A 17633-nucleotide genomic window follows, 5' to 3' on the forward strand; every position below is an offset into this window, starting at 1 on the left:
CAAAACAAACTCTGAACAAATTATATTCATTTGGGGACAGGTCGAAAAGCATTAAATGTTTATGGCAATGTAGCTAGCTTGCTGTTGCTATCTAATTTATCCTATTTATCTAGCTAGCTAGCTAGCTTGCATTTGCTATCTAATTTATCCTATTTATCTAGCTAGCTAGCTTGCTGTTGCTATCTAATTTATCCTATTTATCTAGCTAGCTAGCTAGCTTACTGTTGCTAGCTAATTTGTCCTGGGATATACACATTGAGTTGTTATTTTACCTGAAATGCACAAGGTCCTCTACTCCGACAATTAATCCACACAAATGGTCAACCGAATCGTTTCTAGTCATCTCTCCTCCTTCCAGGCTTTCTCTTCTTTGGACTTTATATGGCGATTGGCAACTTTCCTAATAAGGTGTATTACCATAATCGACCTCAGTTCATCTTTCAATCACCCATGTGGGTATAACCAATGAGGAGCTGGCATGTGGGTATATCCTTCTAAAAGCCAATGAGGAGATGGGAGAGGCAGGACTTGCAGCGTGTTCTGCGCCACAATAGAATCAACTTCTATTTTAGCGCCTGGCAACGCAGACGTTTGTTGGCGCGAGCAGTGTGGTGATGAATAACATGTATGTGCAAATGTATTTTGCAGGCATGATTGAGTCTGACTAGTAGAGGTGTTGTCTTCTCTTCCCTAGCAGTTGAAATTCAAACATCGAAAACAACCTATCTTATGAACAAAACAATGTAAATAGCCAAGAAACACAAGTATATTAGACCAACCTTTATGCCTGTGCGCAGCTCTTCACGTGCACACAGCCCCCAGGCAGGCAGTTTCGCAGTGCGAATTGGGATAGGATACATAGGATTCCTAGTTCTTTGTCTTTGTGGGAATATTTTACCAGCTATGGAACAAAACGGAAGAATTACTTAGAAAACAGCTACTGCAGCATTTATTTTACTATAAATATGATAATACTTGACTATTTTTATTCCTTATTGCGAGTGAAATTCTCGCACTGTGGAGCCCTGACCACCCGCCAACATGGCTAGTGAAATACACATCTTACCGCCAATGCCAAAATCTAGCCGCATTTGGCACGTGGTGGGTGTTAGGCCCTGATCCCACACATGCTGAATGGGTGAAATGTCTGGTGAGTATGCAGGCCATGGAAGATCGTGGGGCTGTGTATTATCATGCTGAAACATGATGTGAAGGCGGCGGATGAATGGCACGACAATGGGCCTCAGGATCTCGTCACAGTATCTCTTTGCATTCAAATTGCCATTGATTTAAAATGCAATTGTGTTCGTAGCTTATGCCTGCCCATACCATAACACCACGGGGAACTATACTTGCAACATTGACATTAGCAAACCGCTCACCACCATACATGCCATCTGCCCGGTACAGTTGAAACCAGGATTCATCCGAGAAGAGTACACCTCCAGCATGCATCGAAGGTGAGCATTTGCCTACGGAAGTTGGTTACGACCCCAAACTGCTGTCAGGGCAAGACCCTGGTGAGGACGACGAGCACACAGATTAGCTTCCCTGAGAAGGTTTCTGACATTTTGTGCAGAAACTATTTGGTTGTGCAAACCCACAGTTTCATCAGCTCTTCAGGTGGCTGGTCTTATTTTTTATTTTTATTTTACCTTTATTTAACTAGGCAAGTCAGTTAAGAACAAAATCTTATTTTCTATGACGGCCTAGGAACAGTAGGTTCAGTAGGTTCAGGGGCAGAACGACAGATTTGTACCTTGTCAGCTCGGGGGTTTGAACTTGCAACCTTCAGGTTACTAGTCCAACGCTCTAACCACTAGGCTACCCCTTAGATGATCCCACATGTGAAGAAGCCGGATGTGGAGGTGCTGGGCTGGCGTGGTTGTGAGGCCGGTTGGTCATACTGCCAAATTCTCAAAAATTATGGAGGAGGCTTATGGTAGAGAAATTAACATTAAATTCTCTGGCAACAGCTCTGGTGAACATTCCTGCAGTCAGCATGCCAATTGCACTCTCCCTCAAAACTTCGGTGGCATTGTGTGACACAACTGCACATTTTAGTGGCATTTTACATTCCCCAGCACAAGGTGCACCTGTGTAATGGTCATGCTTTTTAATCAGCTTCTTGATATGCCACACCTGTCAGGTGGATGGATTATCTTGGCAAAGGAGAAATGCTCACTAACAGGGATGTAAACAAATTAGTGCACAAAATTTGAGAGACGCTTTTTGTGTGTATGGAAAATTACAGGCTCTTTTATTTCAGGTCATGAAACATTCGACCAACACTTTACATGTTACGTTTATATTTTTGTTCAGTATAAATGGAGTAAATCTGAAAAGTCTTAACTGACAAACTAATAATAGCTAAATATTTATGTATACAGTACCAGTCAAAAGTTTATTACTCATTCAAGGGTTTTTCTCTATTTTTACTTTTTTCTACATTTTAGAATAATAGTGAAGACATCAACTATGGAATAACACACATGACATCATGTAGTAACCAAAAAACAAAAATATATCAAAGTAGCTACCCTTTGCCTTTGTTCAAAGCTGTCAATCTTGGCATTCTCTCAACCAGCTTCATGAGGAATGCTTTTCCAACAGTCTTGAAGGAGTATATTAAAACAAAATGACAACTTGGCATACACACATTTTCTCTGCCCTGACCCCTATTCTCCTTGCTTTCTCTCAGCCTCTCATGTTTCCTTTTTTTCATTCAGTCTTTCCTTCCAATCCAATTGTACTTTCTGGTCTCCGGCTCTTCATGGCTTCTCTTCATTTTCTCTTTTCCTCTCCGTCTTTCCACATCACCTCTCTTTTCTCCAGCTTCCTAGGAAAGAGAACAATGTTCTCTTTTCTATTTTTCCTCTCTCTCTCTCTCGCTCTCTTTCTCTCGCTCTCTCTCACTCTTTCTCTCTCTCTCCGTCCAGAAGGGACAGTGCCATAATCAAGGAGGAGATCAAGGCATTCCTGGGGAACAGGCGCATCTCTCAGGCAGTGGTGGCTCAGGTCACAGGTCAGTATGCTTCCTAGTGGCTAATACAGCACACTACACTATGTTGGAGTGGAACTGTGCTCACTTTGGTGTACACTTAAAACAGAGTCATCATGATTTCTAGGAGTGTTAGTGTGGCTTGAATGGCACATAGCAAGTACTTCATCCACTGTATATGCATTGGCTAGGTAATAAATCTTGCTTTCTGTGCTCTTTCTCCCTTTCCCTCCCCCATATTTTTCTCTCTCTGTCTCTTTCTGTCCCCCCTCCCTGCCTCCCTGCCTCCCTCCAGGTATCAGTCAGAGTCGTATCTCTCACTGGCTGCTGCAGCAGGGCTCGGACCTTAGCGAACAGAAGAAGAGGGCCTTCTACCGCTGGTACCAGCTGGAGAAGACCACCCCTGGTAATGCCCACCACCACCACCCGCATGCCCAGTCCCACCACCACTTCCACGTCCTCCACCCGTTGGCAGACCCCCTCCTCAGCCCCCCCACCTCCAGCCTCCTCCCGTCTGTCCAGTCCCTCTTCAGTTGTTCCACCCGTTCCATCCACTATTAGACACTCTCTCTGATTCTGCACAAACTAGAGAGGGCAGAAGGGGTTATACGATGACAACTGATTGGTGAGTCCATTGACTATTTCTTGACATTCTATGGCTGGAAAGTAATGATGGCCCTTCCAAATCCTCGCTATGTATCCCTAAACTGTTACTTTTGCCCAATGTAATGCACTTTTCTAGGGGGCACTAATGCCAAATCTGTCTTTGTTTGTAGCCACTACATGTGACGACACTACCCATATGCCCTCTTGCACCACATCTCTTTCGATGGACATAGCTTTTCCTCAGACATGCCTCATGCAGTATTAAAGTCCTTCCCCCAAACTGTTCCAGTCAGTATTTGTCCTGCCCCAAATCATGTTACAGCACCTTTCAAACTCCCCTACAACCTGTTTCTGCCCCCACAACCCCATTGTGTGTCTGACTCCATCCTGTGTCCAAATGTGTCACTTCCCATTTCCTGTGTCCCTCCCTGCCCTCTGGGTGCAGCAGCCAATAAGCTATCACAGCCACAAATATTAAAATGCTCATTAGTGGCAGGTGTTTATGAGTAGCATTATTTGTAGTTGTATAGCTATGATGTTGCTAATACAATTGAAATGTAAAGTGCTTTAAGCACTGTATAAACCTAATTGAATACATTATTATGATGACTATAGCTAGGCCTTAAAGAGTACTGGTGTCTGACTGTATATGACCATGGTGAAAAACAGATTTTTTAATAAAAAGCAAACTTGTGAAATCACACCGGCCTCTGTGTCTGTGTTGAGGGGAGGGTGTAGTGGCGCGCCCTGGTGGACTGTGTATGTCACAGCACCTATAGACAATTACTGTTAGTGTGTACAGTGCTACATACAGCAGATCTATTTACATCCGGGCTTCCTGCCCTGCTGTACTGCAGGTTGTTCTTCTTTCTCCCTAGTCATTAATTGATTGCTTGATCCATGCCACTAAATGGACTATTGGGCCAATCAAAGGTCTTTATTGGTCCCTGATTAGAGGGGAATAAACAGCCGTGGTGTGGAACTCGAGGCCCTGATTTTAAAACCTGCTGATCTGTGTTGACTATCGATCTAGATGAATGACATATTATTGTAGTTTATTATTTTAGTTACAATTTAAAAAACAAGCCTAGATGTGAGTCATAGATTTGCAGTCAGGAAGTAATACATGGAGGTTCTAGTCTCAAGCACAAGCAAGAACATCCATAGATCGTCCCAACCCACCTTTCCCCTGGCTGTGTGTGTCACAGCCATCCAGCAGCTTTCCTTGTTCATTAGGTTAATGCTCTGTGGTGCCAGAAACACCAACACTCACTAGATACTGTAAACGATTCCATATTTCTGTCCAGGCACACACACACTACATGAGGCTTCAGAGGGGGTTCACTGTGAATTACTGTCCACAGTCCAGGTTCTTCTTTTATAGTCGCCACACAGCCAGTATAACACTCTAAAGTTATTGTTCTTCAATACAATAGGGTGCTGAATCATCATAAATGTACTCATCAACAATGAAAATCACAGCATTTTTCAAATAGATTTCAAACATTCTGAACGTTTCACCTCACTAAATACACCCATGGCTAGTTACATCATGGTTGTATTTCCATGGTTACATCATGGTTGTGTCTCCAGGTGCAACTCTGACGATGCGACCAGCCCCCATGGCTCTGGAGGACGTGGTGGAGTTGCGGCAGACTCCGCCCCCTATAAGCTCCACCCCCGGGAGCTTCCGTCTGCGCAGAGGCAGTCGCTTTACCTGGAGGAAAGAATGTCTGTCTGTGATGGAGAGGTGAGGAGGAGAGAGGGAGTGGTGAGGAGGAGAGAGGGAGTGGTGAGGAGGGAGGAGGAGAGAGGGAGGAGAGGGAGTGGTGAGGAGGAGAGTGGGAGAGGTGAGGAGGAGAGAGGGAGAGGTGAGGAGGAGAGGGAGTGGTGAGGAGGAGAGAGGGAGTGGTGAGGAGGAGAGAGGGAGTGGTGAGGAGGAGAGGGGGAGTGGTGAGGAGGAGAGAGGGAGTGGTGAGGAGGAGAGAGGGAGGAGGAGAGAGAGAGGGAGTGGTGAGGAGGAGAGAGAGAGGGAGTGGTGAGGAGAGAGAGAGGGAGGAGAGAGAGAGGGAGTGGTGATGAGGAGAGAGGGAGGAGAGAGAGGGAGTGGTGAGGAGGAGAGAGGGAGGGGTGAGGAGGAGAGAGGGAGGGGTGAGGAGGAGAGAGGGAGGATGGAGAGAGGGAGTGGTGAGGAGGAGAGAGAGGGTGTGGTCAGGAGGAGAGAGGGAGTGGTGAGGAGGAGAGGGAGTGGTGAGGAGGAGAGAGAGGGGGAGTGGTGAGGAGAGAGAGGGAGGAGAGGGAGTGGTGAGGAGGAGAGAGGGAGAGGTGAGGAGGAGAGAGGGAGAGGTGAGGAGGAGAGAGGGAGAGGTGAGGAGGAGAGAGGAGAGGTAAGGAGGGAGAGGTGAGGAGGGAGAGGTGAGGGAGAGATGAGGAGGAGAGAGGGAGAGGTGAGGAGGAGAGAGGGAGGGGTGAGGAGGAGAGAGGGAGGGGTGAGGAGGAGAGAGGGTGTGGTGAGGAGAGAGGGAGTGGTGAGGAGGAGAGGGAGGAGAGTGAGGAGGGAGAGAGGAGGGAGAGAAGAGGGAGTGGTGAGGAGGAGAGAGGGCGAGGTGAGGAGGACGGAGAGGGAGACGGTTGAGGAGGGAAGTGGTGAGGAGGAGAGAGGGAGAGGTGCGGGCGGAGGCGAGGGAGTGGTGAGGAGGAGCAGAGGGAGTCGTGGTGAGGAGGAGAGAGAGAGAGTGGTGAGGAGGAGAGAGAGAGGTGGTTCGCGGAGGAGAGAGAGAGTGGTGAGGAGGACGAGAAGAGAGTGGTTTGAGGAGAGAGAGGAGAGGTGAGAGGAGTGAGAGGAGCGATGTGAAGAAGGAGAGCGGGCGAGGTGAGGAGGAGAGCGGGAACTGAGATGTGAGGAGATGGAGGATGAGCGAGGAAGAGCGTGAGGAGGAGAGAGGAGAGGTGAGGAGGAGGGCGGAGAGGTGAGGAGGTAGAGAGGGGAGTTGGTGAGGAGGAGGAGAGAGAGAGGGAGTGGCTAGAGGAGCGCGAGAGAGAGGAGTGGTGAGGAGGAGAGAGAGGAGAGAGAGGAGAGAGTGGAGGAGAGAGAGAGAGTGGTGAGGAGAGAGGGGAGGAGAGAGAGGGCGTGTGATGAGGAGAGAGGGAGGAGAGAGAGAGGGAGTGGTGAGGAGGAGAGAGGGTTGTGGTCAGGAGGAGAGGGAGTGGTGAGGAGGAGAGGGAGGAGAGAGAGGGAGTGGTGAGGAGGAGAGAGGGAGAGGTGAGGAGGAGAGAGGGAGAGGTGAGGAGGAGAGAGGGAGAGGTGAGGAGGAGAGAGGGAGAGGTAAGGAGGGAGAGGTGAGGAGGGAGAGGTGAGGGAAGAGATGAGGGAGGAGAGAGGGAGAGGTGAGGAGGAGAGAGGGAGGGGTGAGGAGGAGAGAGGGAGGGGTGAGGAGGAGAGAGGGTGTGGTCAGGAGGAGAGGGAAGTGGTGAGGAGGAGAGAGGGAGTGGTGAGGAGGAGAGGGAGGAGAGTGAGGAGGGAGAGAGAGAGGGAGGAGAGAGAGGGAGTGGTGAGGAGGAGAGAGGGAGAGGTGAGGAGGAGAGAGGGAGAGGTGAGGAGGGAGAGGTGAGGAGGAGAGAGGGAGAGGTGAGGAGGAGAGAGGGAGTGGTGAGGAGGAGAGAGGGGAGTGGTGAGGAGGAGAGAGAGAGTGGTGAGGAGGAGAGAGAGAGTGGTGAGGAGGAGAGAGAGAGTGGTGAGGAGGAGAGAGAGAGTGGTGAGGAGGAGAGAGGGAGAGGTGAGGAGGAGAGAGGGAGAGGTGAGGAGGAGAGAGGGAGAGGTGAGGAGGAGAGAGGGAGAGGTGAGGAGGAGAGAGGGAGAGGTGAGGAGGAGAGAGGGAGAGGTGAGGAGGAGAGAGGGAGAGGTGAGGAGGAGAGAGGGAGAGGTGAGGAGGAGAGAGGGAGTGGTGAGGAGGAGAGAGAGAGAGGGAGTGGTGAGGAGGAGAGAGAGGGAGTGGTGAGGAGAGAGAGAGGGAGGAGAGAGAGAGAGAGTGGTGAGGAGAGAGGGAGGAGAGAGAGAGGGAGTGGTGATGAGGAGAGAGGGAGGAGAGAGAGAGGGAGTGGTGAGGAGGAGAGAGGGTGTGGTCAGGAGGAGAGGGAGTGGTGAGGAGGAGAGGGAGGAGAGAGAGGGAGTGGTGAGGAGGAGAGTGAGGAGGAGAGAGGGAGGAGAGAGGGGAGTGGTGAGGAGAGAGGGGGGAGGGGGGGGGAGTGGTGAGGAGAGAGGGGGGGAGAGAGGGAGTGGTGAGGAGGGGAGAGGTTGAGGAGGAGAGGGGGGAGAGGTGAGGAGGAGAGAGGGAGAGGTGAGGAGGAGGAGAGGGAGTGGTGAGGAGGAGAGAGGGAGTGGTGAGGAGGAGAGAGGGAGTAGGGGTGAGGAGGAGAGAGAGAGAGGGAGTGGTGGTGAGGAGGAGGTGAGGAGGAGAGAGCGAGGGAGTGGTGGTGAGGAGAGAGGGAGTGGTGGTGAGGAGGAGAGAGAGAGGGAGAGGTGAGGAGGAGAGGGAGTGGTGGTGAGGAGGAGAGAGAGAGAGAGAGAGGGAGAGGTGAGGAGGAGGGAGAGGTGAGGAGGAGAGAGAGGGAGAGGTGAGGTGAGAAAGAGGGAGAGGTGAGGAGGGGAGAGGGAGTGGTGAGGAGGAGAGCGAGAGGGAGAGGTGAGGAGGAGAGAGAGGGAGAGGTGAGGTGAGAAAGAGGGAGAGGTGAGGAGGAGAGAAAGAGGGAGAGATGAGGGGAGAGGGAGATGGAGTGGTGAGGAGGAGAGAGGGAGTGGTGAGGAGGAGAGCGGGAGGGAGAGGTGAGGAGGAGAGAGGGAGAGGTGAGGAGGAGAGCGAGAGGGAGAGGTGAGGAGGAGAGCGAGAGGGAGAGGTGAGGAGGAGAGAGGGAGGGGTGAGGAGGAGAGAGAGGGGGAGAGGTGAGGAGGAGAGAAAGAGGGAGAGATGAGGAGGAGAGAGGGAGTGGTGAGGAGGAGAGAGGGAGTGGTGATGGGGAAAGAGTTGAGGAGGAGGGAAAGGTTGAAAGGGAGGCAGATGGGACGTGTTGTTGTGCTAGATAAGGGGTGTTCGTGGGGAAAGGAGCTTCCGTTACATTTGGAACAAAGTGAATATTGCCTAGTAGTCATTGTGGTTATTTGTGTTTTCTCTTCCAGTTACTTCAATGAGAACCAGTACCCTGATGAAGCTAAAAGAGAGGAGATCTCTAACGCCTGCAACGCTGTCATCCAGAAGCCAGGTGAGAACCAGTAGGAGGAAAGTCTAGAGAAAGGCCTTCAGAAAGTATTCAAACTCATTTACTTTTTCCCCAAAACTTTTTTTACAAAGTCGGATTAAAATGGATATAATTGTAATTTTTTGTTTAACTATCTACACAAAATGCAATTTTTTTATTAATGGAAAATATAACACTACCTTGATTAGATAAGTATTCAACCCTGTGAGTCCATGCATGTTAGAATCACCTTTGGCAGCGATTACAGCTGAGTCTTTCAGGGGCCTCATTTATCAATCAGGCACAAATCTGAGCTTAAACCTTGGGATCATTTCCACACAAAGTGTGAGATTTATCAACATGATTGTTTGCTTGAGAGTGTGGTAAATGTACGCACAGCCATGCCCATGAGTACACACAGCCATGCCCATGAGTACGCACCGCCATGCCCATGAGTACGCACCGCCATGCCCATGAGTACGCACCGCCATACCCATGAGTACGCACCGCCATGCCCATGAGTACGCACCGCCATGCCCTTGAGTACGCACTGCCATGCCCATGAGTACGCACCGCCATGCCCATGAGTACGCACCGCCATGCCCATGAGTACGCACCGCCATGCCCATGAGTACGCACCGCCATGCCCATGAGTACGCACAGCCATGCCCATGAGTACGCACAGCCATGCCCATGAGTACGCACCGCCATGCCCATGAGTACGCACCGCCATGCCCATGAGTACGCACCGCCATGCCCATGAGTACGCACCGCCATGCCCATGAGTACACACAGCCATGCCCATGAGTACGCACCGCCATGCCCATGAGTACGCACAGTGCCAAGTGGTGGAATAAGGAAACTGCTTGTCAAGTGCAGAATGGGGAAAATATATGTTGAAATTGTGAGAGTAATAATTAAATCATTTTCGATTTCATTGTGAATTCATATAACATATTTTGACAGGATATATGCTGTATCATTTGATCACATCAGTGCATTCGTTACCATAATATCCATATAAAATAGGTCTACAGTAATGTGTGAAATGATTAAATACGGTGATCTTGCTGTGTTGGAAGATTTGACACAAGCTGCATTTGGCAGAGAGACGTTTTTAGAGACAAAAGCGAACATGTCAGCAGGCGGCTTGCAGACGAATCTCACAGCCCTCGATGAGCCAATATTTTGGAGTCAATCATCAGCAAAATGAACTTTACCATACCATTTCCATACACCATCAAACAACAGATTGAAGTCGAGGGGTTTCTTTGCCATCAATGGGTTCCCGAATACGAACAGAGCAACAGACGCCATAAAAGCGCCATCCAAAAACGAGAAAAGGCACTCTTAATGTGCAGGAGAAAACGCTGCTGAATGTGGTGGCCAGATGGAACGCACGACTCGTTCATTCTGCAGAACAGAAGTGTTGGCCTACAGGAGGGAGCTGTTGAGGATGGATGGCTTATTCGTTAGTGTTGCCTACTCATCTGAAGTATACTGAACAAAAATATAAACAAGCTGAAATTACAGATCCCATTTTTCCATACGCACAAAAATGTGGAACGCAAATTTGTTTACATCCCTGTGAGTTAGCATTTCTCCTTTGCCGACATAATTCATCCACCTGACATTTGTGGCATATCAAGAAGCTGATTAAATAGTATGATCATTACACAGGTGCACCTTGTACTGGGGACAATAAAAGGTCACTCTAAACTGTGCAGTTTTGTCACACAACACAATGCCACAGATGTCTCAAGTTTTAAGGGAGTGTGCAATTGGCATGCTGACTGCAGATGATTGCAATTTAATTTCTCTACCATAAGCATTGCCCACCCATGTCTGCCCACCCATGTCTGCCCACCATGTCTGCCCACCCATGTCTGCCCACCCATGTCTGCCCACCCATGTCTGCCCACCCATGTCTGCCCACCCATGTGAAACCACTAGATTAGGGCCGAACACATTTATTTCTATTGACTTATTTTTTTATGAACTGTAACGCAGTAAAATCGTTGCAATTTGTGTTTATATTTTTGTTCAGTATATGTGACTTAAGCACATTTCTACTCCTGAACTTATTTAGGCTTGACATTACAAAATAGTTGACTCTCAATACTTACTGACTCTAGACATTTCAGCTTTACATTTGTAAAAACATAAATCCACTTTGACATTGAGATGTTGTGTGTAGACTCAACATTCAGGCTGTAAAAACATAAATCCACTTTGACATTGAGATGTTGTGTGTAGACTCAACATTCAGGCTGTAAAAACATAAATCCACTTTGACATTGAGATGTTGTGTGTAGACACAACATTCAGGCTGTAAAAACATAAATCCACTTTGACATTGAGATGTTGTGTGTAGACACAACATTCAGGCTGTAAAAACATAAATCCACTTTGACATTGAGATGTTGTGTGTAGACTCAACATTCAGGCTGTAAAAACATAAATCCACTTTGACATTGAGATGTTGTGTGTAGACACAACATTCAGGCTGTAAAAACATAAATCCACTTTGACATTGAGATGTTGTGTGTAGACTCAACATTCAGGCTGTAAAAACATAAATCCACTTTGACATTGAGATGTTGTGTGTAGACACAACATTCAGGCTGTAAAAACATAAATCCACTTTGACATTGAGATGTTGTGTGTAGACACAACATTCAGGCTGTAAAAACATAAATCCACTTTGACATTGAGATGTTGTGTGTAGACTCAACATTCAGGCTGTAACACATAAATCCACTTTGACATTGAGATGTTGTGTGTAGACACAACATTCAGGCTGTAACACATAACAAAGTGGAAAAAGTCAAGGGGTGTGAATACTTTCTGAAGGCCCTGTATATTGAGTACACTTGTAACACTGAGAATGTGTGCGTGTGTTTGTGAGTGCAGGGAAGAAGCTGTCTGATCTGGAGAAGGTCACGTCTCTGAAGGTCTACAACTGGTTCGCCAACCGCCGCAAAGAGATCAAGAGACGTGCCAACATAGGTAACGTTTCCGACCCCCTCGGGGTGTGTGTGTGTGTGTGTGTGTGTGTGTGAGAGAGTCTGTATGTCAGTGTGTGTGTGTGTGTGTGTGTGTGTGTGTGTGTGTGTGTGTGTGTGTGTGTGTGTGTGTGTGTGTGTGTGTGTGTGTGTGTGTGAGAGAGAGAGAGTCTATATGTCAGTGTGTGTGGTAGAGAGTCTATGTCAGTGTGTGTGTGTGGTAGAGAGTATGTGTGTGTGGTAGAGAGTCTGTATGTCAGTGTGTGTGTGTGTGGTAGAGAGTCTGTGTCAGTGTGGTAGAGTCTGTGTGTCAGTGTGTGTGTGTGTGTGGTAGAGAGTCAGTGTGTGTGTGGTAGAGAGTCTGTGTGTCAGTGTGTGTGTGGTAGAGAATCTGTGTCAGTGTGGGTGGTAGAAAGTCTGTGTCAGTGTGTGTGGTAGAGATTCTGTGTGTCAGTGTGTGTGTGTGAGAGAGTCTGTGTGAGTCTATGTCTCTGTGTGTGTGTCTGTATGTCTGTGTGTGAGAGAGGCTGTGTGTCAGTGTGTGTGGTAGAGAGTCTGTGTCAGTGTGTGTGGTAGAGAGTCTGTGTCAGTGTGTGTGGTAGAGAGTCTGTGTCAGTGTGTGTGGTAGAGCGTCTGTGTCAGTGTGTGTAAGAAAGGTTGTAAGGCTTCAGTTAATAAAGAATTAGACAAAGTCTCAGATTCTGCAATAGATCAATACTTTATTCAGAGAGATCTCTGTCTTCTAAATGAGAACACAACAGATCAATACTTTATTCAGAGAGTGCTCTGTCTTCTAAATGAGAACACAACAGATCAATACTTTATTCAGAGAGCGCTCTGTCTTCTAAATGAGAACACAGCAGATCAATACTTTATTCAGAGAGCGCTCTCTCTTCTAAATGAGAACACAACAGATCAATACTTTATTCAGAGAGCGCTCTGTCTTCTAAATGAGAACACAACAGATCAATACTTTATTCAGAGAGCGCTCTGTCTTCTAAATGAGAACACAATAGATCAATACTTTATTCAGAGAGCGCTCTGTCTTCTAAATGAGAACACAACAGATCAATACTTTATTCAGAGAGCGCTCTGTCTTCTAAATGAGAACACAGCAGATCAATACTTTATTCAGAGAGCGCTCTCTCTTCTAAATGAGAACACAACAGATCAATACTTTATTCAGAGAGCGCTCTGTCTTCTAAATGAGAACACAACAGATCAATACTTTATTCAGAGAGCGCTCTGTCTTCTAAATGAGAACACAACAGATCAATACTTTATTCAGAGAGCGCTCTGTCTTCTAAATGAGAACACAGCAGATCCATACTTTATTCAGAGAGCGCTCTCTCTTCTAAATGAGAACACAACAGATCAATACTTTATTCAGAGAGCGCTCTGTCTTCTAAATGAGAACACAACAGATCAATACTTTATTCAGAGAGCGCTCTGTCTTCTAAATGAGAACACAACAGATCAATACTTTATTCAGAGAGCGCTCTGTCTTCTAAATGAGAACACAACAGATCAATACTTTATTCAGAGAGCGCTCTGTCTTCTAAATGAGAACACAACAGATCAATACTTTATTCAGAGAGCGCTCTGTCTTCTAAATGAGAACACAACAGATCAATACTTTATTCAGAGAGCGCTCTGTCTTCTAAATGAGAACACAACAGATCCATACTTTATTCAGAGAGCTCTCTGTCTTCTAAATGAGAACACAACAGATCAATATTTTATTCAGAGAGCGCTCTGTCTTCTAAATGAGAACACAGCAGATCAATACTTTATTCAGAGAGCGCTCTGTCTTCTAAATGAGAACACAACAGATCAATACTTTATTCAGAGAGCGCTCTCTCTTCTAAATGAGAACACAGCAGATCAATACTTTATTCAGAGAGCGCTCTCTCTTCTAAATGAGAACACAACAGATCAATACTTTATTCAGAGAGCGCTCTGTCTTCTAAATGAGAACACAATAGATCAATACTTTATTCAGAGAGCGCTCTGTCTTCTAAATGAGAACACAGCAGATCAATACTTTATTCAGAGAGCGCTCTGTCTTCTAAATGAGAACACAACAGATCAATACTTTATTCAGAGAGCGCTCTGTCTTCTAAATGAGAACACAACAGATCAATACTTTATTCAGAGAGCGCTCTCTCTTCTAAATGAGAACACAACAGATCAATACTTTATTCAGAGAGCGCTCTCTCTTCTAAATGAGAACACAACAGATCAATACTTTATTCAGAGAGCGCTCTCTCTTCTAAATGAGAACACAACAGATCAATACTTTATTCAGAGAGCGCTCTGTCTTCTAAATGAGAACACAATCTTTTTATAGCACACACACATGAACTCGCATCAGTAGAAACTCCACCTCTCTTTAGGTGGGCTGTAGTTTTCCAAAGTTCACATACATTGTTTATCACCCTTCTGCAACATGTTTCATCATCTTCTGCAAGCTATTTCTAACAGTTTCCCTCCTCCCTGGGGTGGGGAGGTCTCTTTCCAGTTATTAGTTTCACCGTTCTCACAAGTCGACAGTTCAGTTGTTCTTGAATGTCTCAACTATACCCAGCTCGTATTGCGAAATAGTAACACAATGGCCTAGTCACACACATTATTGGATTAACACATTTCATACAATTATATGGTTTCAGGGTGGAATACTTTAGTCATTATCTTAAACATAAAAATTATTTTATCACAGTGTGTATGTGTGGTAGAGTCTGTTTGTCAGTGTGTGTGTGGTAGAGTCTGTATGTCTGTGTGTGTGTGGTAGACATCAGATATGTTATGATCAGGTCTGTTTTTTTCCGAAGAAGCAGCAATCCTGGAGAGCCATGGGATTGAAGTCCAGAGCCCTGGAGGACACTCCAACAGCGACGAAATCGACGGGAATGACTTCTCTGACCAGGTAACCACTCATAAGACAGTGGAGTGGTCCAGAACCCATGCACTTTGTTGTATCTGACAGGTGGTCTATGATATACATGATGGAACACCCCTGAGAAAGTGAAATGTTCTCTCCCAGTTTGTGTTGTATGTTGTAGCCAAGGGGTGTGGTTTAACACCTTGTCTCTTTGTTTACCTACAGGGCTGTGAGGTTCCTCTGTTTGAGAAAAGAGCTGTGACCAGACCTTTCAGTTTAGCCTCTTTGTTTACCTACAGGGCTGTGAGGTTCCTCTGTTTGAGAAGAGAGCTTTGACCAGACCTTTCAGCCTCAGTCTCTTTGTTTACCTACAGGGCTGTGAGGTTCCTCTGTTTGAGAAGAGAGCTGTGACCAGACCTTTCAGCCTCAGTCTCTTTGTTTACCTACAGGGCTGTGAGGTTCCTCTGTTTGAGAAAAGAGCTGTGACCAGACCTTTCAGCCTCAGTCTCTTTGTTTACCTACAGGGCTGTGAGGTTCCTCTGTTTGAGAAGAGAGCTGTGACCAGACCTTTCAGTTTAGCCTCTTTGTTTACCTACAGGGCTGTGAGGTTCCTCTGTTTGAGAAAAGAGCTGTGACCAGACCTTTCAGCCTCAGTCTCTTTGTTTACCTACAGGGCTGTGAGGTTCCTCTGTTTGAGAAAAGAGCTGTGACCAGACCTTTCAGTCTCAGTCGGCGAGACCTGTCCTCTCCCACACAGGTACTGTATCCTGTTACAACTCCTATTGTATTATGGTTTACATATTCATACTGTACTCCATGTTTGGTACAGAACTTTTTCTCTATGCCAAATCTGTTAGACGGGTAGCTAATCAGCAAGTGGGGGGGGGAACAAATTCTTATCATTTGTTTGCATGCGTTTGACCATGCGAACCAGTTGTGTTCTGTAACCGAACAAGGGTGCGTCTCAAGCAGATTCTCCATCTGAAAAAGCAGGACAGTGGAAATCAACCTGTTAGACTTTGCTTTAGCTATCCATGTCTTTCAGGTCAGTGTAGGTCAGGGGTCTCGAACCCAGATGTGGTCTGTGAACTGATTTGTGGTTTTGCGTAGTAAATGCGCCGCTCAGTTGTCTGTGTCAGGGTTGAAGACCACATATGTGTAAACATGACCCATGACTCCTCCCCCTCTTGCGGTTGCAGGTTCCCACCCTGCTGCCAAGCTGGCTGGCGGCTTGGCCCGGCTCGGGCAGGGGGGGCTTGGCCGTCCAGAGGGCCAGCTCTCTGATTTGCCGATCCTTGCTCTCGGGAGCGAGTCTCGCTCAGGGGGCAGGGACGGAGGGTTCCAGACTGACGGGTGTGTCCCGGTCTGCCCCCTCCCCCCCCTCCCTCCAGGACAACTCCTCCACCAATCACAGCAATGCCCTGGAGCACCAGGATCCCATCACTCTCGCAGTGGAGATGGCGGCCGTCAATCATAGCATCCTCGCCCTGGCCACGCAGGCGGGGGGAGGATTGGCCCTGGGCGGGACAGGCAGTGACATCAAGACCGAGGTGGTGGAGCCCAACTAGGGGGGGGGGACTGTGGATGAGTGGGAGGGATGAGAGGGAGGGAAAGATGTGTGTATACATGACAGTATGAACAAGGGAGGGAAAGGTGTGTGTGTGTATGTGTACATCACAGTAAGAAAGAGGGAGTGAATACTACTGTTCAAAAGTTTGGGGTCACTTAGAAATGTCCTTGTTTTTGAAAGAAAAGCACATTTTTTTGTCCATTTAAAATGACATCAAATTTATCAGAAATACAGTGTAGACATTGTTAATGTTGTAAATGACTATTGTAGCTGTAAACGACAGATTTTTTATGAAATATCTACATAGGCGTAGAGAGGGCCATTATCAGCAACCATCACTCTTGTTCCAATGGCAAGTTGTGTTAGCTAATCCAAGTTTATAATTTTAAAAGGCTAATTGATCATTAGAAAACCCTTTTGCAATTATGTTAGCACAGCTGAAAACTGTTGTCCTGATTTAAAGAAGCAATAAAACTGGCCTTCTTTAGACTAGTTGAGTATCTGAAACATCAGCATTTGTGGGTTTGATTACAGGCTCAAAATGGCCAGAAACAAATAACTTTCTTCTGAAACTTGTCAGTCTATTCTTGTTCTGAGAAATGAAGGCTATTCCATGCGAGAAATTGCCAAGAAACTGAAGATCTCGTACAACGCTGTGTACTACTCCCTTCACAGAACTGCGCAAACTGTCTCTAACCAGAATAGAAAGAGGAGTGGGAGGCCCCGGTGCACAACGGAGCAAGAGGACATTAGTGTCTAGTTTGAGATACAGATGCCTCACAAGTCCTGAACTGGCTGCTTCATTAGTAGTAGCCACAAAACACCAGTCTCAATGTCAACAGTGAAGAGGCGACTCTGGGATGCTGGCCTTCTAGGCAGAGTTCCTCTGTCCAGTGTCTGTGTTCTTTTGCCCATCTTAATCTTTTATTTTTATTGGCCAGTCTGAGATATGGCTTTTCCTTTGCAACTCTGCCTAGAAGGCCAGCATCCTGGAGCCGCCTCTTTACTGTTGACGTTGAGACTGGTGTTTTGTGGGTACTATTTAATGAAGATGCCAGTTGAGGACTTGTGAGGAGTCTGTTTCTCAAACTAGACACTCTAATGTACTTGTCCTCTTACTCAGTTGTGCACCGGGGCCTCCCACTCCTCTTTCTATTCTGGCTAGAGACAGTTTGCACTGTTCTGTGAAGGGAGTAGTACACAGCGTTGTACAAAATCTTCAATTTCTTGAATGGAATAGCCTTAATTTCTCAGAACAAGAATAGACTGAGTTTCAGAAGAAAGTGCTTTGTTTTTGGCCATTTTGAGTCTGTAATTGAACCCACAAATGCTGATGCT

The 17633-nt window shown here is 46.9% G+C and overlaps 1 protein-coding gene across 8 annotated transcripts in view; it reads left to right on the forward strand.

Annotated features, from left to right (window-relative positions):
• The window catches only part of LOC109894636 (homeobox-containing protein 1), a 29883-nt gene extending 13420 nt beyond the window's left edge, over positions 1 to 16463 (forward strand). For 3 of the 8 annotated variants that reach the window (XM_031829128.1, XM_031829130.1, XM_031829129.1), the window contains exons 3-10: positions 2940 to 3025; positions 3297 to 3407; positions 5201 to 5357; positions 8781 to 8863; positions 11753 to 11848; positions 14676 to 14770; positions 15399 to 15482; positions 15925 to 16463. In XM_031829128.1, coding sequence (XP_031684988.1) covers positions 2940 to 3025; positions 3297 to 3407; positions 5201 to 5357; positions 8781 to 8863; positions 11753 to 11848; positions 14676 to 14770; positions 15399 to 15482; positions 15925 to 16293 — 1081 coding nt within the window. In that variant the 3' untranslated portion in view covers positions 16294 to 16463. Of the gene's footprint in view, positions 1 to 2939; positions 3026 to 3296; positions 3408 to 5200; positions 5358 to 8780; positions 8864 to 11752; positions 11849 to 14675; positions 14771 to 14950; positions 15077 to 15398; positions 15483 to 15924 lie in introns of those variants that run through there. The other 5 variants (XM_031829131.1, XM_031829132.1, XM_031829133.1 and 2 more) reach the window with 5 other exon arrangements.
• The last annotated feature ends 1170 nt before the right edge of the window (positions 16464 to 17633 follow it).

This window comes from Oncorhynchus kisutch, linkage group LG7, assembly GCF_002021735.2.
Source record: "Oncorhynchus kisutch isolate 150728-3 linkage group LG7, Okis_V2, whole genome shotgun sequence".
NCBI classification, from domain to species: domain Eukaryota; kingdom Metazoa; phylum Chordata; class Actinopteri; order Salmoniformes; family Salmonidae; genus Oncorhynchus; species Oncorhynchus kisutch.